Source organism: Hesperophylax consimilis, chromosome 10 (genome assembly GCF_061612785.1).
Source record: "Hesperophylax consimilis isolate HC1 chromosome 10, BYU_Hcon_1.0, whole genome shotgun sequence".
NCBI classification, from domain to species: Eukaryota; Metazoa; Arthropoda; class Insecta; order Trichoptera; family Limnephilidae; genus Hesperophylax; species Hesperophylax consimilis.
In genome coordinates, this window is record NC_142845.1 from 3576919 (window position 1) to 3602277 (window position 25359).

Here is a 25359-nt window from a genome sequence, read left to right on the forward strand (position 1 = left end):
ACTAACTTCATTTAATAAATGCGGTAGAATTTAGTGCAATTCAGTGCCAAGTAAATATTGTATTTATATTAACTTTCCGTATTGGACAATGGTATTTGCATCCCAGGAAATAAAATCATCAAAAATGTGCGTTTCTTGATGTATAAATCAAACTGTCATCTTTTAGTGAGAAATTACCGAAATTAGTTCAAATTCAAACGTCAAAATGGACAACCCTATCGATACAGTTAACAACTGCGACGAAGGAAGTGATAAAGGTAAATTGTTTGGCTTTTTTACCGCAGCAATTACGGCTTGGCTCGTTCCGCTTTAATACCTCGTTCACTTTCATTTCAGCTAAAAAGGCGACGTCGACATCGGGCGAGTCTCAGACCCAACATCTTAGAGACGAATTTAATTTGCAAAGAGCAAAGATGAAAGACTTGTATTTACAAAAAGAAGGTAGGTGGCTTCATTCTCTTTATTTACAAACATTTTATATTCAAAACATAAACCTTGCATTACTAAGATTAAGACATTTCTGACATTTTCAAGATTCATACGATTGTACGATTCTATTTCTTTTTCATGATGAATTTGAACTATTTAAAGTGAATTTGGTTATTATTTTTACAAAAAAGTCTTTCAAATCACAATTAATGCTTTCTCCTTATGTATTTGTCTCCTTTGCTGTTTTCCCTAAGGTTTTTTCCTTGTTTGGGTACAATATTGTACTCTGGTTTCATTATACCCATTGTTTGACCAGAAAGTATGTCATTCTTATAAACTTCACTTGAATAATGTAACAAATTTGCACCTGTTTTACTTCCTGATGGGAATCTTTTTAACACTTTATCAAAATGAATGTCGGTTATCAAAATTGTCAATTTTGTTAATTGATTTAACTGCATTTCCTGCCTTCCAATTGATTTTAAATGTCAAGGTTTTATTGACAGGAAACCATTAGTGATGGTTCCTAGAGTCTTGGAGAGTCTAGCTGTTATTTCCTGATACTCGCAGTGAGGTTGTCTACTACAATGAAATATCATGTTATTTACAAAAGTATCATATTAATTAGAGCATGTTGGGGACAGAACTTTCAAAAAAATTCAGAAAATACTGAAGATATAAGCTGTCAAAATGTTGATATTTGTGGCCGACCGGAAAGGCTGTGACATCACAGGACATGTACTGCGGATGATTTCACGGGACCCTATTAATCACAGGACATGTACTGCGGTTGATTTCACGGGACCCTATTAATCACAGGACATGTACTGCGGTTGATTTCACGGGACACTATTAATCACAGGACATTTACTGCGGTTGATTTCACGGGACACTATTGCGTACATTTTACCAGTGTTTACTTTGAAAGTTTATGAATTCGCTTTTGAAGATATTGAAAAACTAATTTTACTGTTTATTATCTCTTTAAATAAACAGGGTCCATCAGGGAAACTGCATGTTTTTGATTTGCTAGTACGGCCGAGTGGTTGGCCTTAGAGAGTGGGGGGTGGCCTTGAGTTGTCTTTTAGAGTGGGAAGCTTAGTTGCTGTGATGTTGTGGAACCTAAAGCACAGTGATGCAATGATTTTGTCAAAAATCTACCGATATTTGTAGAAAATCTACCGAAAATTGTGAATTTGTCTAAATCACCCAAAATTTTTTGAAAAACTATCGGTAACTCCACACTCAGCTTGTAAATCAATCGCTGTCTTATGGGATCAGTTGCCAGCCAGTCGTATCATCAAATATGGAAATATTCACTAACATCTTCACTCCCCTGATTCAAGTTTATGAGACATCTTTTTGTGGAGAAGTCTTAAGTCCCAGTATATGTTGACAAGCCAGACTGCCTTGAAGATCTGAAGACGAAAATCTAGGATGTTAATTGACACTACTAAAAGTTTTTGGGACCGGCTGCAATCTTGCATAAATGTAAATGGCCAACATCTGATCTTCAAAACATAAACTGCCAACGAAAAATTCCTATCTTACGTTATATGTTTTTCCATAAATTTTCTATTTAAGCAAAACTGACCGAGTACATCCTATTTGAAAATCATGCGATCCCCATAACGGCCCCTGTACATAATACATTTTCATCAAAATAAAAAAATTGTCTGTTATGTTGAAAATGTCAACAGTTGAATATGTTTCGCCTTATTGATGGGCACATTCTGACAAGAGCTGGTTACAGTTTTTTGTGCTTAGAACACTGCATGTGACATTCAATATTACTGTACATTGTTTGATTGCATTGAAAAAGTTGTATTATTATAATACTAATTTAATGATTTTTATTTGTAGAGGAGATTCGGCTGGCGAACCTGGAGAAACAGAAGCTGCAGACGGAGCTGGACTTGATGAGGACCCAGCTGCAGCAGTATAGCCTTGTCAGCGAGGAGCAGAAGGGCGAGATAGAGTCGCTGCGGATGTTGGTGCAAGGTGAGGCTTATACTAGCTACTCATACTTGTATGTTCTTTAGGAAGGAGCAGGTTTTTGGAGTTCCTCTTCTTCTGGTACCATTTGCTATCAAAAGTTGATAGTTGCGCGTGAGGTTTTAATTGGATAGCCTTAAAAGTGTACCCTTTCCCTACTTCGCTTCCCTTGTCCCTTTTCCTGCTAATCCGGGCCAAACGACAAGTAACAGATTCGTTGCATTTTGGTCGCCGTGAAGAATTGTCGTGTCATTTATGAATACCCGCAAATGTTGAACTCGACTGTGATTTTTTGGAATATCGCATAGTCTAGTGAAGCATTTAACCCACCTCAGTGAACATCGCTGTTTTATATTATGTGAACAAAGTGTCAAAAGGAATTGCTCTAATTATATTTGAACTGATCTGTATAAAAGGAACCAGCGGCTACGGAAGACCAGAAAGAAGGGGTAAGTCTTTTGGTCTCTCCCAATCTTTCCTCTCCTGTAAACAATATATAAGGCAACTTCAATTTGTTTGTTACTTTCTTAACCTTTCCTTATCTATGGTGTGTATTTACTACACATTGCTTCTAATAACTTTAATTTACTCTATAAATATAATAAATTCTGGGTTCAGATTATAGGTATTCCTCCGTTATACATTTATGCACTGAATTAAAAAATAATATTTTACATAGTTTTCAAATTCAATTAAAAATCAGAGTTTTTTGTTAAAAATCGGGAAAAAATACATGAATACAATCAACCGTGTGATACTAATACGCGAAGAGTGTGCGAGGAAATGACACGCTATTGATGTCCCGCTTTAATTCACTATGCGGGATGTAATGATCTGCCCTTTCTACTTCAAACTTCTCCTTCTTCTCTTCTTTCTGCGATAAATTTTCTGTAAGTCCCATAGGTAACTTTTCCATAAGGCTTTGGTTATGTATATATCCGGGGTAGGAAGGTCCTCCCTGCCGCCTTTCAATCCCTTGCCTCTCTCTTTATTACACACCCCTTCAAGTGTGTACATCCTAGTTTGTCCACGTGACGTACGACCTTGAACGTACTCATTTCACGTGACGGTTCAGTATAAAAAGGCTTCACCGAACGTTGTGTTGGGTTTTTTGTTTCTCGGTTTAGAAACCTAGTTATCTATATATGTGTGGTATCCCTTGGTTCTTTTGAGATAGAGTGAGTTGAATTCATTACCGCTGTGTTTTAAAACCATTTTATAAACCTTATCTTCTAAGTCGCCTGCTCCCCCCCCCCACTAGCTACTCGATTCTACCTATCGTAGGGTAATGTGAATATAATAAAGTGTTAGATTTTATATATGTGATATACATACGATAAGTTTATGGTGTTAGTTGTCGGCGCCATCCATGTATATATTTTGGGAGGGGAAGGAGAGGAAAGGAAATGAATTTTTTTCAAGCTAAGATTGGCTCCTCCGCCAAGTTCAAGCCTCGACTGCCCGTCCCTGCGCCCTGTCCCGTGTGAATGTGTTTACTCCAGGCCTGTCTGTCCATAAATCTCCCGTCGTTGTCTAAACAAAAATTTTTTTTTTGAGCACGTTCGTTTCGTTTATTTTATGTGAGTGTCCAAAACATCACAGGGAACATGAGACATCCACACGTCTGCATTTGTATTTTGATTTAGACCATCGATACCTACGACCTCACAGCTGTGTTTGTGCCAGCCGCCAGCCGCTAGTCAGTCGGCCGCGAACCGTCGTTAGATGCGGACCCCTCGCACGTTTCTTTAGCATTTGCCGATGGTTTTTTCATGTTTTCAGCAATTAAATTACAATTATTATCACTTTTGATATAAAATATAATAAACATAATCGATTAGCTATGAATATTCATATTTTTCTGATATTAAATCGCTTATTTTGAGATGTGTATTGACTACACAGCACCGGAACGCGTGGATTTTTTTAGCACAGTAAGGGAAAGGTTAAGATCTTTACCGCACCCCCCCCCCCATCTCGAGCGAAAGATTTGCGCAAACCAGTTGACTATCATCAGATCAATCGTAACCCAGCTGCGACCTGTTAAATTTAATTTCTTATGTTTTAAACCATTGTCATAAATAGTAATAATAATTATTGGATAATTTATATAGCGCCGTTTTTGTGAAAATCACCGCAAGAGTGCTGTACAATCTAATATGAGTTCCTAGGCTCTCTAATTTTACTATTTACAAACAAATATTTTATCGTTATATATCAATAAATTAATGAAGAATAACTAAACTATGAATATAACAGGACGAAACTGCACGAGCTCGAATACTTTCTCACTCTCGCCTAATACGTCATCTTATCTACGAACGCAGGACATTGTAGATCTTGTACTGGTAATGCAAATCATAAACCATCTAATCAGTGGCTAGATCCCCGCTGCCAACCGAATGATGTACCACGGGCAGCCTATATAAGTGGACGCACGGCCTTGAACGAGAAGATATCCAGATGAAGCCCTAGGCTCAGTACCTGATATTGATAGCGAGATGTGTCGTCCCTTTCTATGAGGTTAAAGAGTATCTAGAGGATTTTTTTCCTTCGAATACAGTCGGAAATAATGCGCCGTATTTCTTTCTCGCGAGTGTAGTTATATTGTTCTTCAATTTTTGTTATTTTTTTTACTACTGAATATTATTCTTTGTTTTTGATGCAGAGTATAAATTAATTATAACTAACAAATCTTGTTAAACTGGCGCCTAACGTGGGGCTGTGATAAAAACTGTTATAAAATCTTGTTATATGAATTGTATACATATGCCTGTTATTAAGTGTGTGTTTTGTTTATCTTTTAGAAACCCTGGAAGCATCAAGTAATGAATCCAGCGTAGAGATGAGGAGGTTGCAGGTCAAATGCACGGAACTGGAGCAGCAGGTCAATCTGTTAAATCGTCAGGCCACTTCATCACCCGTTAGTATCTCTATCCACATTACCGTTGGCCATCTTTTTGAATAGATGTTGCTTGATTCACTATTACAGCGTTCCTGTAAACTCAAGACAGCAGCCAATTATTGTAACATTACATTACTGTTCACTGAAATGAGTATGTACTTCAAGGAAATCGTGCTTATCCTCTGACATCAGAATAAATAGACACGATGACCTAATTTGACAAAAGCTGGGTTTACATGTTTATTGAATAAAATACTCATTATTAGTATTTTGACTCTACTTGACTTCTGAACATTATGCGGAATAACTCGACAATTATGGTTTCCTGTGCTTTCAGTCTGTGTAAATAATCTAACTAACCATTACGCCATTGTGCAGGGGTAGGCAGAGAGGACGGACCGTAAAATAACTTGGTCTTAGCATACAGTCCTTGCTTCATTCACATTCATTCATACTCTTCTGTTATTCCGACTCTTGACATGGCCTGACTCAAGTATTTGGTTCACTTGATCTTGCCATGTCTTCCTCGTGCGTCCAGGACTACGAGCATTCACATTTGCGTCAAATATTCTCTTTACACTTCTTTCTTCGTTCATTCACACTACATGCCCAAACCATCTAAGCGTCTCTTTCTTAATCTTACTAATTACGCTTACATCAGCCCTGCATTCTTTGCGGATTTCCAAATTTCTCACACAATCATACATGGTTTACCACATATGCCATAAGATATAAATTCAAACAATGAATTTGAGCCATCGCAATCATTGACTAATTTCTTATTTTTCTTATCCTTTGGCCTAGCTTGGTTATGACAGCCATGTCACAAATAGGATATGCAGGATGAGATAATATGAATACATTACTTTTAAAACATGTTATCATGTATCTACTTACCAACATGTTATCAACATATTCCTCGCATTAGCGCATGTATTATGTGATAAGCAATATACAATCCTCAACATATCAAAGTATGCTAATGTTTGATTAACAAAAGGCTTCTGTTCAAATAATTTTGTTAAGGCCAGTTGATGAAATATTATTTGCTGAAGTAAAATACATTTTATAAAATTTAATTTGGGAGGTCCAGCTGCCCAGGGAACCATTTGTTGGATAACCATCACCTCTGCCATAGGTCACACCAAGTAGTTCTCTACGTTTGGTTACTTCGCAGGGGTGCCCGAGTTTATGGGATGAGGTGTGTTCGGGTCTTGGCGGCGGATGCACGTGCCCACCAGCTGCGTAGCGGGTCAGTTTAGGGAGACCCTATGACCTCTCCAGCTGGTATCTCGACCCATCGCCTTGCACTGCAGCGAGAGGGATGGATTCACAAGTCCGTCACTTCTGGACACACTGACCCACCCAAAGAATTAGAAGAACGGGATGTGCTATGAGCAGTTCATACTGTGTGGAATTGTTTTGCCCAGTGTCGCCGGTTTTGTTCACCAATACTACTGCACACCTTCGCTTACGCTAAGGTATCTGCACTAATACACAGAACAGATTTCTGTGCGTACACGTCCCGATAGTATTCAAAGTACCCTAATTAGGTAGTACTCCGCCTACGGTCCGGCGACTAACATAGCATATCTCGTTCTTCTAATATCTTTGGACCCACCCCTCGTACCTTTTTTATTCCTAGAACTTCCTCTCCTTCCTTTCCTTGAAAAGACCCTCCGTCCAGCATCCCCAAAGATGTCATGTAAAAAAAAACAATGTCAATTTTTTTTTTTACTCGGAAGCGGAGATCCCTTGAATGGTTAGCTCTGGCGACCTGAAATGCGCGTCACTACAGTGTTGCCAGTAGGGAGAGAAAGTGTGGCAAGTGGAGAAAAGGGGCAAATATAGGGAATAAACACGCGCGAAACGCAAATGAAAAGGGCGAAAGAGCAAGCTCTCTCTCATAATGGATTCCAGGCATCGATGGAAACAAAATATAAATTTTATTGGTAGGTAAAATTATTTTATTTTGTCTAGTTCAACGTAACTATGTATCTTGAGATTGTGATGTAATTTCCATTGTGAGCTATGGAGCTTTGAAATTCCATTTAATTGGTCATAATATAAAACAAGATGCCTTATTGTTTATCTATTTATTTAATTTATTATTTTTATTACTTTACTCGGCTTCATAAACTAGATTAGGTTAGGATGATTTTTGTTAGTTAAAAAAGATGTCATATTATTAACTATTGACTTATTGACTCGAAACAATGCTTATTTAAAACATTTTTGTTAACTTTAAAATTTGTGCCTTATTTTTCCATTTTCTTATCTTCATCTTTTTCTGTACTCCCGGTAATAAATATATGTTTTTTATCTCTAATCTGCTTTTAAAAATAACTTTTATAATTTCTTGTTTTAATCACTATCACTATCACTGAAATACAAACCAAATTTTTATTTTCCTTTGATTCAAACATTGATTAAATTCGCCAGATAATGAGCCATTTCTCCTGGTTCACATTCTCCAATAGCGATCAAGAGTTATCCGTTATCCTCGATGAATGAATGAAAAATTGATTGTCATCTCGACAACCTTTATTGAATGTTGAACGGTTGAAGAGATGATTATATTGTCAGCACTGTGAATTTTGTCTATGTTTCTGATGTTTTTGACATTGTGATATTTTGAAATGAAACTAAACATCACCGCGTCATTTTTGTAATCACCTAGTTTCGACATCTAAAGTTGAAGAACGGGATGGGGGTGTTATGAATAGAAACACAAAGACTACCAGCCGATGTACTAAGACCTTGTTAAGCCTAAAATTCCTGACGAAGTCATCGTTGTCAAATTAGAGAAAAAAATCGAGCCTCTGGCGGAACGTTCTTGTTGGTCTCAAAGCAGCTGCTTCTGATTGATGATTATTGATGTATTGCAGCCAAAATCGTCAGTAAATCAGCCATTATATGGGACCTTAAAACAACTACATTTTGACAGCCGTCCAAGATAAGTCATTGTCAACTGGTTCGAGCCATTTGTTGTTCGAGTGGAATGACTGTTTGAGGTTTGGCGTCTAAGTATGTACCTTCGACGAGACTCGGGAATAAGTCTACTAAAGTATGTACTTTTGACGGAGATTGCAAGCAGCCTGGATCGGAGAATCTGATAATTTTGAGTCCCAGGATGGGACATTGACAACATTGGTGAGTTAGAGATTCTTTGTCCTTCTCACGTTACTAAAACTATTGGTGTTTTCCACTCCCAATGGCTGCACATGTCTCCCGAGGTTGCAGTGTCCTGTTAATAGCTCCACAAACTCCCTCAGCGAGGTATTGATAATATTGAACAGTAGTTAATATGTCTTGTTAAATTGGTCTTAAAATAATATATTTTTCAGGATATTTCTCTGGCCCCATCAGCTCTGGTTCAGGCGGTGACGAAGAGGATAGCCCGAAGGCTCGGAGCGGATCCTAATAGTCAGGAGTCACTGGAAGATTCCATGAAGAAGGTAAAACCATATGTCAGTATCCTGTCTCCGGTGAATGTAAGGCTTTTGGCAGTAGAGAGTTGCGTGGACCCTTCCCGAAAGGACTATCTAACAAATAACCCTAATGTTTGCTTGCTTAATAATTAACAGTAGAATAGAGTAAGTTTTATTTACTAACATCTTTAGAATTATTGTATTGTAGGAATTTATCAATTTATAAAATAAAATTATGTAATTAATTGTCACCTAAATTGTGCAGGTAGGTTGTGCCAAATTAACCCATCCCATTCGAAACTGGCCACAGTAACTGAAATAATTGTTAAATGCCTGATGCCTTTTGGCAGGTATGAATGCCTGACGCCTTTTGTAATGGTATGAATGCCTGACGCCTTTTGTCAGGGATAAATGCCTGACTTCTTTTGGCGTGGTATGAATGCTTGACACTTTTTAGCATGTTTTGAGCATTGTGGAGCATCACTAGCCAATAACTAATACATATTGATATTAACTAAAAAAATTGAAAATCTGTTTTTTTCTGAAGCAGCACAACTAATTGGAAGCCAACATAAATCAAAAATTGAAATAAAAACACCTTTTGAGGATGTTTGTTTTGCCTTTCTTTTCGCTCTTTTTCAAAGGGCTTCAATAAACTATGTATGAATCCCTCTTTTAAAACTTCAATCCACCTTCGATAAGATGATCCCAATTGAGAGTATTAGTTACAGTTACCTATCCTGCAATAAAAAAACACTTAACTTTTATTTATTGTTATTAAGTTTAATTTGTAGAACTCCATTTTATTTTTTTATTTTTTTATATATACAATAATATTATTATTGGGTTTATAAAAACAGTTTATTTTTAAACAAGTTCTGCTGTGTAATTATTATTACGCGTGACAGCTGTTTCGCCCTCTGAAGGTTTGATAATGCCTTCAGAGGGCGAAACAGCTGTCACGCGTAATAATAATTACACAGCAGAACTTGTTTAAAAATAAACTGTTTTTATAAACCCAATAATAATATTATTGTATATATAAAAAATAAAAAAAAACACTTAACTTTATTGAGAAATCTTGCTCAATAATTTCCACTTCTGTTACAACTACTGGCATAGCTTATATTACCTGCAATACAGCAATCTTCTATTTACTTCGGAGTTATCTCTTGATTGTGGATGTAGCGGTCATTATTTTAGATTTTCTTGAAAAGACCAAAACAAGCATGCTGTTTTGTCATTGTTTTAAAAAAATAAACTACTTGTCACGGCGGCACCGGCCCTTGTTTAGCCCGCACCTACAATTCAGCATGAGTATCGATTAACAGTGTGGTACCTCTGCAGGCTCAGGAAGACGCCGACGTGTTGAGGTCCCTCGTGGTCCCCCTGGAGGAGGAAATCTCCGTTCTCAAGGACAAGCTGCGCGATACAGACACACAGCTGCAGCTAGCCACACAGGTCAGTCGCAAAGTCCGCTATATCTGAGATAAAATAAACAAAGGGAGAAAGGCGTGGAAGCATGCCAAACTGCATGAACTATCAAAGTGGCGGTGCTAATGAAAGTTATGCGTTTTGTGTGTACATAGAAATAGAGACGGGGCGCCGCTGTGCGAAGACGCGACTTGCAGTAGTGCGTGTGAACGATGTTGGTGACACGCATTGTGCGCATCGTACTATAATGATTCATGGCCCATCTCCCTTGTTTCTCTAATCTATGTCGCTGATAGATCCTTGTAACCTTTACCACTTTTTTAAAAATGATGCATGTAACGGAAATAAAGGTTATAACAATAGTGATCTCAGTGATTTATTTTAATTGTTTTGAGTATTGTATCCATAGTGAAGTTGTGAAAATTGAACATTTTCATATCTTTTCGAATTTTTGAGTGCTAATGCTATGCAATTGATTGTATGAAACCAACCTAACCTAAGCTAGTCTTGTCCAACCTAACTTAACATAATATCACCATGCTCTTTGTGAAGTAGTCTCCAAGTTTGTTACTTTATAGAAGTGTAAAACATTAAATAATACTAAACATAGAGTGAGTTCGGAACAAAGACCTTATTGTTGGGAAAATAACAAAAACAGTTGTACATAAAACAATATAACTTCGCTCGCGGGAGAGGCGACACTTTATCTCCGACTATGTTCGAAAGATAAATAATTCCTCTAGGTACTCTTCAACATCACTGAAAGGGACGATACATCTCGCTATCAGTATCAGGTATTCAGCCTAGAACTTCTTTAAGACATCGCTGGAAGGGACGACACATCTCGCTACCAGTATCGGGTCCTGAACTTATGACCGCTGATCTCTGCTTCGTTCAAGGCTCTGCATTCGTTTACATAGGCCATGGTACATCATTCGGTAAGTAGCGGAAAGGCGAGCCACTGATTATTGAACTGTGAGTTGGATGTCCAATAGGAGATCCACAATGCCCTCCGTTTGTAGATAAGGATGCCGCATTAGGTGTGAGCAAAAAAAGTATTCGGGCTCTCGCGGTTTCGTCTCATTACAAAAGCAAATTTGGAAGGTTTTTTTTTCTTACCAGTAATATCAGTAATAAAGAAAAGATAGAAGTCACGCAGCATGTGTTCGTAATTATTATTATAGTGTTTTGTGTGATATCATAACTAATAAATAATTGTTTGATTTCATTTCATATTTTAGATTAATTCTAAAATATCTCCTCAACTCTTGGTAAATATATGTTAGTGCGCTGCGGCCTCCTGACTCAAAGTCAAATGCGTTGACCACTATGCTATGTTGGCCATTTGTTTTTGGTCATTATTTATAACTAGGTTTTTAACAGTATTAACCGTATTAAACTGTTATGTTTTGCCTTTGTTAGAAGTCAACTTCAGTACAATACGCCCGTCTGGAACCTACATTAAAATATTTATGTACAAGCTATTGAAAGAATACAAAACAAATTCTTTCGCTTTCTAAGTTTTAAAATGGGTATTCGAGCAATTTTGTTGAACTATAATTTTTTTTAAATAAATATGCCTAAATTGCCAGACGTAAGGATTGTCATTGACTTAGGACGGGTTTTTTCGGAAAATTTGAACAATTCATCAAATTTCAACGTTCATTTTCAAGTTCTGTGAAAGATAGTGATAAAATAAAAAATAAAATTATTTTATTTCCCATTTTGACGTCTGGGACGTTCCAGAAGTTTTTAAAATATAGAATAATAAATATCTATATTTTTATGTTTTTAATTTCCAGGCAAATGAAAGCAGACTTCACACTTCCAGAACGTCAGATTCCATGAAAGCTTCTAGTAAAGGTAAAATAAACTACATACTATTTATTTCATTTAAAACTTATTTAATATTCTCTCAAATTCTCTGGCACTCAGATTCTATTTTTTTTTTATTATGGCCGTGGCCATTAATACAATAGATTCAATATTTTCACAGATTTGTCCTAACTCCAATATTACGACTTGCAACCCTAAAAGTAATTGGGTGTTGCATTTGAGGTTGGAGGAGATTAAACTGATATGGATGACATAAATGTATTTTTTGAAGAGTTTTAAAAATTTACAAATAACATTCATAACAAACCTTATTATTACGTACATATTTACTTGCGTGAATCATTTTTTTTTTTAATTGTATTGTTGTAGAAACCATTTAATAAAAATAAAACACTTATTTTGTGTAAAACGACAAGTCTTAAATTTATTTATTTACCAACCGCTTTCGCTCGTGGTTTTCTCGTTGTTTAACACTTGGTTTAAAAATCGTGGTTTTATACAAAATAAGTGTTTTTTTTTTATAGTCGGAGGCGGTTTACTTAAAATAAGTGTTTTAGTTTTATTAATTTATTTCCTGATACATACACACGGTGTCTGGAAACTTGTGGTACAAGTGGGAAACTGGTGAATCCACATCACATTTGGAGTCGATTTGCTGTATAACTTTTTTTTGATTTGTGCTCTCGTTTTCGAGTAAATTGGGTCTGAAGTTAGAATTTTTTACATTGGAAAATCCAAATAAATAAATACTTCTGAATGTATCCTAAAACTAAAAACTGTTTTTGAAAGGTGATGAAATATGAAATATTAAAATTTTGAATGCAAACATAAAAATGTTTAAAAAATGGTCCACTTTATGTTTTTTGTCCCAACACTGACTAAAATTACTGAAAATGAAAAAACACACATTAAATTAAACAGATATATTGAAAAAATTACTTTCACCTCACTTTTTAGTTTTTTCATAAAACATCATTTTTAAAAAGTTCACGAAGATTCACTTTTACTAAGCCAATTTTTTCTCAAATTGCCGTCATAACCTTTGGTTTCATTAAGGTGTACATTTTAATTTTTCTTTTAACTTCTAAATTTTAATGTAAAACGTGGTATTTTCTCTTTCTAACACTGTTTAGATCATATTTCTAACCATGACAGTAAGAGAGACACAACCATTTGTATGAGCTGTTCCAAAAGTGAACAAATTAGCCCAAGGACTTAAAGTGCTTCGCGACTTAGACTGGCCTCCAAAGGTTTTTTTTTTGTTGCCGAAAAAATGTTTAAAAAAAAGGTGTTTTTGGGTGCTCTATGTGATGTAGGTTTGAGTTATGTGAGTTTCCCGCTAGTACTATGAGTTTCTGAACACCGTGTATATGTGTATATTGGTTGTTACTAGTCTTTAGTTTGTCTCGACAAAAACTCTGGAATGGTGAGCTTGGGTTTCATGAAATAATAAGTGTTTTGCAAGGGTTGAAGATGTGTTCGGTATTGAAAGTAAACCATGTAATATTTTATAATAGATTTATTACAGCAAAGATTATTTAAGTAATCGCGGCGCGAAAGGAGTAAGTTTTTTTGATTAATGCGTTAAAACGTAGAGCGTAGTAGACTGACTGAGTACCTTCCCGCTGTCGCTTGCTTATATAAGGTGTCAATACGATTCAAGTTGCACCTAAGAACGTTCCCGAACATCCTAATTGCTATGGCTACAAACATTGCCACCCGTAACGCTGAGCAACGGTCGAAATTTCCAGTATGTTCTATGACGGCCTAGGTACTGTGTACTGTCCGACTCAAGTAGTTGCGTACCACTAGAAGTGAAATAATTCAAAGTTATTGCTTTATTTTATAAATATGTAATAACACAATACTTCCTATTTTAATTAATCCTTTACATTTAGAGAAGATCTGCGATTGAATTTTGTAAATGTGGTTTTAGAAGACTTGGACGAGGTGGCCTGTGACATGTGCGCCAACTATGAAGCTCAACTGGTCTCGGAGCAAGCCAAGTCCAAGGGTCACCTGGACAAAGCCAACAAACTGGAAGTGTCTCTTAAACGGGTGAGCATTTTTTAACAAATCTTAAAATGTTTGACAAATATTTGTTCGTTTCCCTAAAAAGGCCGGAATTTACGATGTTTCGCTATAGTTGGCGATAGATTTAACTGCCAGATAACCCAATCTTCTGTATTATAACATGCTGATATCACTATCGGCCTGTTAACCATGAGTTATTTAATCATTGAAGATAATATTAATAACTCTCAAATGAAAAATGTGAATCAGAAAAAGATTCGGTCGCATCCGAAAACTGAACCCAGGCCCTATATATCATATTTAACTGTATCATACTTCAACTAAGAACTGCTGACTTTATCTTCATTTACCATTGCATATTTTTTTGGCTGCTATCTTTATATGTGATTGCAAGATTCTACCAGGAAGAAATTTTATTAGTGGGATGTGATTCTGTCTACTAAGGCGGTCATTAACAGACTCTGTAGAGAATATTTTCTGCTGTCCCGAACCACTAGAACTATCACATCCTTAGTTGGGGAATATTGCAACGCTGAAAGAACGTAAATATGAGGGGAAGAGGAAGTACCTGACTATTCAGATCTGATTACAAAATGCTAAAATTATTTCAAGCAACGTCTCTTGGAATGAGGTGCAAATGTACTGTATTTCAATGCTTTGTGTAAATTTACCCACCTCAGCCACGGTCATGGAGGTTGTCAAACTTTCTTTCTTTAAATTTTGATCGAGTCTTTCAAAATTTTATCTGGACATTACAGTTGCCCTAGCATCCAAGAAATTTTCACTACTAATAAAAATATAAATCTCCGTGGACACTCCAAAACGCCTTTTGCATCTAATCCTAGAAAACACTTCTTTGCTAATAGAGTAATGGATGCTTGGAACAAACTCTTACAACATGTCATCGATGCAACAAATATAAATCAATTCAAAGCTCTATTGGATTCACATTTGGAGAGAAGAAAGGACTTACTTCAAACTTAAAACAACTCAATTACTGTCAAACTTGTTGTGAAATCAGATATGATCGCATCAGCAAAATGCTGCCTGCTCATTACATAATAATAATAATAATAACCCTTCAAGCTAATTTGTTGGCTTTTGGGAACAACTTGTATGGTCTCACGGAAATCGTTATGTCTCCCTTACTCTCATGGTGAGAGATATGATCTAAACGGTGTTAGAAAGAGGAAACACCACGCTTTATATTCAAATTTAGAAGTTAACCAAAAGGTTCCGACCGCAATTTGAAAAAAACTTATAATACTTTTTATTGATTATTTTTTTATGAAACATCCAGAAAGTGAGTTGACGTTAACATTTTTAATACATTTGTTTAATGAAATAAGGGTGTTTTTATACATTTTTTGAGTAAGCAATTAAAAAAGTTTATATTGAAAATATAAACATTAAAAAATATATGTTTTTATTTCTAATAATAAGATTTGAAAGAGTATTTCATCAGCTTTCAAAAACAGTTTTCAGTTTTTAGATGCGTTCAGAAATATTCCATTTATTTGTATTTTATTGCAAAGCGGAACTCCGACCTTCTGACAGAATATGCCTTAGACCTGAGGATTTTGAAACAGTTTACTACTAGGCCTCGAGGGAAATGATTACCCTCAAGGGCCCCGTATGGAATCAATGCATAGCGATCTAATCTAGCAATCTTCAGGTGATTTAATTACTAATCTGCGGTTATAAAATTGTCAAATTTTGTTTTATTTTTGTGTCCTCAGGCAGTGGAAGAGCTAGAGCGCGAAGCCCTTCTGCGGCGCGACACCCTGACGGAGTGGCGCGGGGCCCGCGACGTGGCGCGCTCGCAGACCGCAGAGCTGACGCAGCGGGTGGACAAGGCGGATGCCCTGCTGCGGGCCACCTCCGATGCCATGCGCCACGCCAATTCCAGGCTGCTGGACGACCTCACTCGCCTCACCGTGCAGCGGGAGACGCTGCAGGAGCGGCTGGACAGGTAAACTAATCTGACTGGAGCCAGTAGCACTATGACATCTGCAATTGGAGTATGTTGCTGGAGTGAAGAGAAAGAGGAAGGCTTGAAGTATTTTATTTTTTTACATTCGAAATAAACATTCCAAACAGGAGGCCTTGAGAAAAATTATTTTCCTCAGTGCCTATGTCATCTTTGTGGATGCTGTGTGGAGGGTCTTTTTAAGGAGAGATAGGAGTAAACATGGGTCTTAAAGAAACCAATGTTGCGGGAGGAAGGAAACACAGAGGCCAGCAAATTATTCCACAGCCGAGTTGTTGAACTCAAAAACGAGTCGTAGCGTAGTAACAACCTATTCTCAAGTGACAAATTTATGTCAACCATGTACAAAGGTACATTTGAAACTATGCAATAATGCGGTAACCAGTGTTGACGGGATTCAATCCAATTCAATTCAGTTTAAAATCATTACAAAATTGTTAATTTTAATGCGTTTTAAATACATTTGGTAATAAAAATTCTTACATTAATATAAACAGTGGGTATATCAACTATACCAGTAATAATAGAGATTGCCTTCTAAAGTTTCATTGATGCTAAAAATGTCAATATCCAAATTGATTCTGTTCAACAGCAAGATTGCTCTCCCCACAGGCATGACTATTGGCAAGTTAGTTCTGCAGACCGGAAGATAGAATAGTCTATGTTGTCGGCGACGAAGATAACCATCGGAAACATAGAAATGAATGCTCTCCATGATGACCGAGTTTTCAAACCAAAATGTGTGGCAATGCGCACATCCCTCCTGACCCGTAGATAGTTAATTCCGAGCATACCCAAAAGAAAGTCAGTAGTATATAGCCATACTTCCTCATGCAGAGAAATCTCAAGAATTGACAGAACAATGACATTAGTTCCTCAGAACATCTTCCATTGAAATACAAGTAGAACAAGGACAGCATTCCCACCTGACGCCTGTGCTCTAAAGATTACATCTGTTTGTTAAGATAGGGGAATCTAACAAATGGACCGCCCGTTTCTGCCTGAGTCGAAGATTTTTTCAAGTACCTTGGGGTTCCGGACTAGAGGTGACTGCCAAATTCAACAATGGGGTGCACTTGCGATTTGTACAGGGTCAGCAGTTGTGTACTATTAAAGTGTCTGCAGGCCCTGTACCTTAGCTTCGATGGAGCCACCATGCCTGAGCTGGTCACTTAAAGTTACACCAAGCATATCAATGGAATGCATGTTGGGAAGATTGCTTCTGTTGAAGAAGACTAGATTGTCATTCTTGTGACACTTAAATTCAAAGCAAATTTGAGTTCATTGAACCAGATTTCACACAGGTAAAAGTAACGCACGTCACGCAGGAATAACTAACTACAACCGAAATTAGTATGTGTGATTTATTTTGACGCTATGTATTTGAAAAGTGAAAGTAATAATACCGGTCAGTGGCTGAGTTGGCATCGCGTTTGGGTCCCACCCAGGCGTCGCAGATTCAATTCCTCGGCTGGCTAAGTCCTCCATCACAACACAAGCAATATTTTCCACTTACTGTGGTGGTAGTAGGAGATTTTCAAATATTGTCAGGTTATTCGTAACCCGGGAATGTTTGTCTTTCTTTTTAAAGAAAATAAATAAAAACATATATAATATGTTGAGCTACAGATTGTTCATATAGATTTTTTATTTCAGCTTACAATCAGAGAATGAGAGACTGCTGGGAAGGCACTCGGCTTGCGCAAAGGATCTGCAGGTTGCTAACATTGATCTTCCGGACACTCTCGCGGTAAGTTCATCACCACGAACATACATCATACCAATAATCAATTACTTTACTTAACATTTTGTGTTTCGAACATCTGCTGCATTCCTTTGCTGCCGGAATTGATGAGGTCCACAAGGTGACGCCAAAGGCTTTGGACTGGCTCACGGACCCTGATGTTCAACTTTCATCCCTGTTATATGATAGAAGAATAATATATTATATTGTCAACTTAATTCGTAAACTGCGTAACTCTGTTTTTCTCTAAAATAATATTTTAATGTCATTTGGTGATAAAATTAGTCCCGCTTCGAATAGTAAAATTCGTAAAGTTGTTAAAAAAAATCTACTTTGTTTTTAAACACAAATTAGTAAAATGTCCATGTTGCCATTTTGCAGAATTGTAAACTTACAAACGGTGACCGGGGTATCTCATCAAAATGACAGTTCAACACACCTACAAAAAGTGATATTAAGTCATGAAAAGTGATGAAACAAAGATGTTAAATAGGTTACACAGGTAACTATTTCAATTAGTTTTTGTTTCATCACTTTTAATTACTATATATCACTTTTTAAAGGTGTGTTTAGTTGTCATTTTGATTAAATATCATGGAACCCTTACGAACATAAATAAAAATAATGTCCTGTCTTTCATTTTTTTTCACTATGAGTTTTTTGTACCTCTTGTAAAATTTGACAAATGGTAGTTACGCATTCTACGAATTAAGCCAGCAATATTTCTTTTAACCAGAGTCCCAACTACTCTGAACTGTCTGGAACCAGTGGGACTATGGTACTTGTTGGGAACAAGGCTCAGATACCTGGGAAGACACATTGAAGAACCAGAAGACATAGCCACATATCCAATTACAACCCTGGGGAACTTTATTAAAGGGACCGGATTACTGTTAAAGGATTGAGGTAAAATGGGAGACAGCACAATGGGCCTATGGCCTAATTGTTCACGGGAACCTTATGTCAACCGTCTTATATAATAATAAATAAATGGTACGAATAAATTGGGGCATGTTGCGAAGCTAAAGAAGGTGTGTAAAGAAAGGAGATGGGGAAGAGAATTTCAATTTGTAAGGGTAGTTTTTCACCAGGGTAATACTGAAAGTATCTATCAGTCTACATCCTTGATACACAATTCTGTTGACTTGCAGGAGCTCCAGGAGTACACCCTGCGTCTCCGCGAGGAGCTGATCATCGCTGTGACGGGGCGGGAGCGGGCGCAGCTCTCGGAGCAGACCCTCATCCTTCTGCAGCGCCATGTCGAGGAGATGGAACGGGAGAATGATGACCTGAAAATGGCCAACAGGACTTTGAGGTAAGACATAATATTAATTATTATTTTTTCGGAATAACCTTTATTGAGTAAAACCTCAAATTGTAATATTTAAATATTGAAGACAATATTAGTGAAGTATGATACAGTTAAAAGTGACCGAGTAGGATAGGGTCCCATTAGCGCAGTTGGTAGAGCATTGTCCCGGAAAGACAAGGGTCCTGGGTTCGAGTCCCAGATGTGACCGTTTCCTTTTCTGATTTTTCTGTTTCAGATTTTCGTTTAAAAAATCACTAATATTGTCTTCAATATTTAAATATTACAATTTGAGGTTTTACTCAATAAAGGTTATTCCGAAAAAATAATAATTCATTTCTAGACTTGTAGAAAAAGTCAATAGATGTCGCACATTAAAAATAAAAACAATAAGATAGGTTTATCTAAAAGACGCTGTCTAAGATTGCATTTAGTTCGGGTTGAATCTTGCGATCATACATAAAGATAGTTGCCAATAAAAATGTGCGGTGAAGAAAATGAAGACAATGTTGGTAGTTCTTATTCGAAGTATGATACAGTTAAAAGTGACCGAGTAGGATAGGGTCCCATTAGCGCAGTTGGTAGAGCATTGTCCCGGAAAGACAAGGGTCCTGGGTTCGAGTCCCAGATGTGACCGTTTCCTTTTCTGATTTTTCTGTTTCAGATTTTCGTTTAAAAAATCACTAATATTGTCTTCAATATTTACATAATATTAAAATTATTAAAAAAAACTACAAAGAAAGGCGAACATTTCTAAGTTACGAATAATATGACAATATTTGGAATTTTCCTACTACCATCACAGTAAGCGGAATATGTTGCTTGTGTCATGATGGAGGACTTAGCCAGCCGAGAAATTGAACACACCATGCCTGGGTGGGACCTAGACGCGATGCCAACTCAGCCACTGACCGGTCCTAGGTTCCATGATAACTCAACACAGTGACATTTCAACACACCTTTAAAAAGTGATATAAAGTCAATAAAGCGACGAACAAAACTAACCTAGAAACCTTACCTACATTACCTAAAACCTAACCTAACCTATGTACCTTGCTTACGTAACCTATAAACCTTACCTAACCTATAACCTAATAAGTTATGAGGCTTATAATGATAACTATTAATTTTCGTAGGGGGCCGTTCAAGTATTACGTAAGCAGATTTATTACAATTATTTACCCCCTCTTCCCCCTTGTCACCAAAAGTAAGCAAAGCTCTCACCCCCCCCCCCCTCCATGCTTACGTAAAAATTGGTACCTATATGCATTTTTCTGTTAATGTATTCTGTTTTTTAAGCGAGTACCTAAACGTATTAATTATTTGTGGGAATCCCCGAATATGTATTCGGTTTTCAAACAAACGGTTGCCAATGTGTAAAAAAAAATAACTACTGCTAAGCAGTGCTGACGTAATCACCATCTCGACCCCCCACCCTCCCCATGTCATCAAAAATAAGCAAAGCAAAGACCCCCCTGCCCCCCTGTAGTGCTTACATAATACTTGAACGGCCCCTAGAGAAGAATAACAAGAGTTGCGTTATTTATAATGTTTGACATATGAAAACCATGAAAAAGATATAAAATATCATGTGCATATTTATTTAAGACGGGCACCTAATTTTTCTATTGGTTGCGCTTACACTGATTGAATTCTACTACAAAGGTGCAGTCACACGTTGAATTAAATCATAAGGATGAAAACAAAGAATAAAATCTGTGTAATAATAAAAATAAATATAAAATGATCTTGCAATGAACCTAAGCAACTTATTCCTATCTAATTACATATTTTCAATAATATTTGTGTTACAGAGGAGAGTTGACCACATTCGCAGAGGAACGGGAACAAATCAAAACTATCGGAGACCAACTACGCAGTACTCACCAGAAACTCCAGGAAGCGCTAGAGAAGAAGGTATGGTGCTTTCCTGTTATACAGGGTGTTAAGGGATGTACTTTTTTGAGGATTTGGACGGTTACTCAGCTGAGTGACCAGTGACGACGTGTGGAAGAATTTTTTAAAAGTCACCGTAGACTAAAATTTAATTAAATTTTTTCCTCAAAATAATGTCAGGAATCACCGTTTGAAGTAAGTCAAATACATTCCTTAACACCCTGTATAGACACATCATTTAAAGGTAAAAAAAAAAAATACATATTTATTTATTGCATCTCACTGTACATAAATCATGTTTTTTCTCATAAAAATTAACCTCACTAGGACTATGGACGGGTTGTTTCGAAGAATTTGAACAATTCATCAAATTTCAACGTTAATTTTAGGGTTCTGTGAAAGTCATATTCAAGTTCTGTTATTATATCATTATGGGCTAGTTGCTTGTCAGAACTGAAATAAAAACAGAACTTGAAAATGGACTTTGAAATTTGATGAATTGTTCAAATTCTCAAAAAAAAATTTTTGTGAACCTTAACCTTTTTTTCTTTGAAAAAAGATTGTTTAATATGCAATCAAATTTATAGATGGCGTTGTTGCATTTGTATCGATTTATTATTGTTTTAGAACCTCCTGGAGAAGCAAGTTGGTGAGCTTCGCAGCCGGGTGTACTCCCTCCAACAAGACTTAGATAATGGCGAAATAGTCCAACAAGACTTTGTCAAACTATCGCAGTCATTACAGGTTAGTTCTTATTATTTCTACATTAAACCTTTTGGCCTGACCTGTTTGTCAGTCAGAGATACCTGAATATTTCAGATCAATGTTATTTGTAATGATATATATTTGGATGGCAAAAGGTTACTCTAGTGTACTTTCCTTGAATCACAATGTTTCCTTTTTTAATGTTGTATTGACAAATCAGCTCTGAGAAATTTTTAGCGCATTCTAGGTACATCGATCGGCGATTTGAGGCTAAAATGGTTTAATTATGTACATATTTAGTAAAGATGGTTTGGGCATGTTGAGCGGAAGCAGGGTCGGCCGTGCAGGTGCCATTGAAGCAGTCAATGATAATACCTAGTACAGTGCCTTTGCAGTTTTTACTAGCGCCAGACGCCATTTGGTTCGGTGAGCGAATGGACGAAGAAAGAAGTGTAAGGAGAATATGTGACGCAAAAGTTGATAGGTTAATTATAAGTTAATGACAGAATATGCCAGAGGCCTGAGGGATTAAGTTATTTTAACAAATTTAAAGTTTTTCATCAAACAGCCTAAAATTGCGATCTTGTACTAGACAATATACAGGGTTTTCCAATAAGAGGTGTTATTTTGAATATACCCCCTATTTCGGTAGATGTTACTTTTGAAGCTGTCATTTTTTGACATTTGACAAGTAGAAACTACGCCATTAATAAAAATGGAACGATACACGCTTCAACAACGTATTGAAATTATTAAAATTCACTTGAGTGAATCAAATGCAAATCATCTTGAGTGATCAGGCCCATTTCCACCTCGGTGGCTTCGTCAACAAGCAAAATTGTCGCATCTGGGGCTTGGAAAACCCAAGAGTTATTGTTGAAAAGCCTCACTATCCTTAACGTGTGACTTTTTGGTGCGGTTTATGGTCCGGTGGAATCATTGGACCTTACTTTTTCGAAAATGAGGCTGGAGCAATAGTTACGGTGAATGGATTGCGCTATCGAGAGATGATTAATGATTTTTTATAGCCGGAATTGGATGGTATTGATCTGGACAACGTTTAATTTCAACAAGACGGCGCTACGTGCCACACAAGCAATGAAACCATTGATCTTTTACGATTGAATATCAAAATAACACCTCTTATTGGAAAACCCTGTACATGTAAATATGTAGATGAATACTACAATATCTTGGCCCGTCGTGAAGAGCTACAAAAAATATAAGATTACCCAACAGATAATCCAAAGGAAGTTTCATGGAAAGCATAGCACAGGAAGACGCACCTCACCATCCTGCGGGGTGAAGATTGCCCTGATGATAGCCAACATCCAATAGAAGGAGAATTGACTAGAAAAGCGCTGTGTGTTCTTTCAGATCCGATTGCAACTTAAAAGACAAACTGTTGAATATTTTCTTTCCCTTTTAGGTGCAATTGGAGCGAATACGAGGATCTGATGTGGAAGTGAGATGGCAACACGAGGATGATGTGGACGAATGCTCCTCGTGTCATTCAAACTTCACCACATCCAAAAGAAAGGTATTATTTTACAGCCCATAACTTTTTACAAAATATTCATTCTAATTTTTAAATAACTTCAATATACTATAAACAATGACCTAAAGCATAAACGATTGACGTTTTCACGAAAATAACTGCAGCAGTGTACACTTTTTTTGACATTTGAAAGGTCCCCGTTAAACGGTTATTCTAGTTCCTGTCATAAGCTTGCTGTCAAATTGTGATCTGCTGACAAGCAGTTGTGATTTTCTGCTGATCACAATTTGTTCAAATGCTGAAACAGACGTAGAATCAGCGTGTCAGAAAAACTAAATGGCGCCGTGTGGCCATTTGATGACAACGTTGCATTTGAAAGTTTGTGAAACACAGAGTTGAAAATTTAACAATCCTAATTATTAAAGAATCCCACAGGGATCAACTTTACGCCCTATTTTAGTTTATACATAATTAGAACCTGGATATGCTTTCTTTGCTGTCTGCAATTTAAAGATTTTAGAATGCAAAATAAGCCTCAGTGAATCAGGGCTGTCTATAATATCGTTAACAATACTAAATTGTAATTTTACTGATGTGATCATTTTTTTTCCAGCAACACTGCCGGCACTGCGGGCGTATATTCTGCGCCGCGTGTCTGGTGCACACGGTGACGTCGGGCCCGAGAGGTCGCGCCGCCCATGTGTGCGACGTGTGCCACACGCTGCTGGTGCGCAACACCGCGCCCTACTTCAGCACAGAGGTGCCGCACACCCCCGACTAACTCCCCCGCTTCCTATTCCACCACCACGGCCCTTCTACTGCTCTGCTCGGGGCGGTTTTATGATGTATAGACTCGTATTGCTCCAGGGGATAGCAACAATATCACTTCTCCCTAGGCAGTTATTTTGGTTACTGTGATGGCATAAGATTGTTTCTGTCATTAGCTTTGTCTAGACCAAGGCTGCCCAACCCCAGGCCCGCGGGCCATAATGTGGCCCGCGAACGAATTATAAGTGGCCCGCGTGAACCATTTTCAAAAAACCCGCCAATCCGCCAATTTGAAAAAGTGTCGCGGGCCTGCGTCCGAAATAGAATCTTGTAGCCACCCCCCCCCCCCCCCCCATGGAATTCGAAAAATTGTTGTGGGGAATCACATATGATGTTTTTGGGTGCACGGAATTTTTTCTCAGTGAAGTTCCGTAACAACCCCCCCCCCGATGGATTTTAAATATTTGGTGGGGAGCACTCATTTTGAACTTATGAATTATGGAGGAATTATGTTTTATGGAAATTCTCTAACAACCCCCCCCCCCCCATGGAAATAGGAACCGGTCAGGTATTCAGTGGCCCGCCAGTGATTCAAAATCGTCAATTTGGCCCAACTGTTAAAAAGGTTGGGCAGCCTTGGTCTAGACGGTTTGGCGTGGGAGAGGCAACTCGCAACTAACAGACAAATACTTTTGTAGTCAGAGGAGCAAAATATAGTAAATGAAATCAATTTTAGCTTTTTTTTCAAAGATATTGTCAAGTTATTCGTAACCTGGAAATGTTTGTCTTTCTTTAAAAAAAAAATATGCATATATATATCTATATTCCGACCTTTTCATTGAGCCTGTCACAGACTACTCTATAAGCGCTTTATATTTTCGTGGCTTAGCCTATTTCAGTGTACTACCAATGGGAATGTATGGTGAGCGATATGCTGAAATAGGCTGACCCATGTAATATGGCGCCTACCTTATTGTTCAGCTATTGCTCGATACTTGTTCGCACTTGTCTAGTTTCATTCAATACTCGCCTGTCCGGACAAAGCTATTTACAAATTTTTACAGGAGAGAAAAAATATTTTTTTTAAATCGTTTGGGCAAGGTATCATTTTAGATTAATTGAAGTATTTTATATTGAAAGAAGCATAATTGGCATCCCAATGTAATGCAATTATTAATTTTCTCAATTAAATTCAGGTTTTTTTTCCGTTATGTTTTACGACATTCTAAGGTTGGTCTCTCGTCACATTTTTGTCAATCTAACCGTTATTCTTTCAGCTGATCACAATTTTTTGCTGAAAGCTTAGTAGCTGAAACGCACCTAGAATTGGCGTTTAACGGGGATCACTCAATTGTCAAAATGGTGCTGTCCGAGATTTGCAGAAA

At 37.2% G+C, this 25359-nt stretch overlaps 1 protein-coding gene across 2 annotated transcripts; it reads left to right on the top strand.

The window, feature by feature from the left end:
* Nucleotides 1–24156, top strand: Rbpn-5 (Rab GTPase-binding effector protein rabaptin-5). Of its 2 annotated transcripts, none has more exons than XM_089636037.1 (15): nucleotides 1–257; nucleotides 337–441; nucleotides 2293–2430; nucleotides 5232–5347; nucleotides 8677–8799; nucleotides 10108–10221; nucleotides 11997–12057; nucleotides 13967–14088; nucleotides 15804–16036; nucleotides 17711–17804; nucleotides 18950–19113; nucleotides 20922–21024; nucleotides 21631–21747; nucleotides 23138–23248; nucleotides 23820–24156. In XM_089636037.1, the coding sequence occupies exons 1-15, from the start codon at nucleotides 206–208 to the stop codon at nucleotides 23985–23987; spliced, it is 1821 nt and encodes a 606-aa protein (XP_089492163.1). In that variant the 5' UTR covers nucleotides 1–205; the 3' UTR covers nucleotides 23988–24156. The 2 variants fall into 2 exon arrangements, with proteins under 2 accessions (XP_089492163.1, XP_089492164.1); XM_089636038.1 differs by having other exon boundaries at nucleotides 8677–8787.
* The last annotated feature ends 1203 nt before the right edge of the window (nucleotides 24157–25359 follow it).

Bases quoted from the DNA above. Each gene is read 5' to 3' on its own strand.
- Rbpn-5 (XM_089636037.1), top strand. From the start codon at position 206: ATGGACAACCCTATCGATACAGTTAACAACTGCGACGAAGGAAGTGAT. The intron at 14,089-15,803 runs GTGAGCATTTTT...TTGTGTCCTCAG, and splicing joins TGGAAGTGTCTCTTAAACGG to GCAGTGGAAGAGCTAGAGCG. The intron at 16,037-17,710 runs GTAAACTAATCT...TTTTTATTTCAG, and splicing joins CTGCAGGAGCGGCTGGACAG to CTTACAATCAGAGAATGAGA.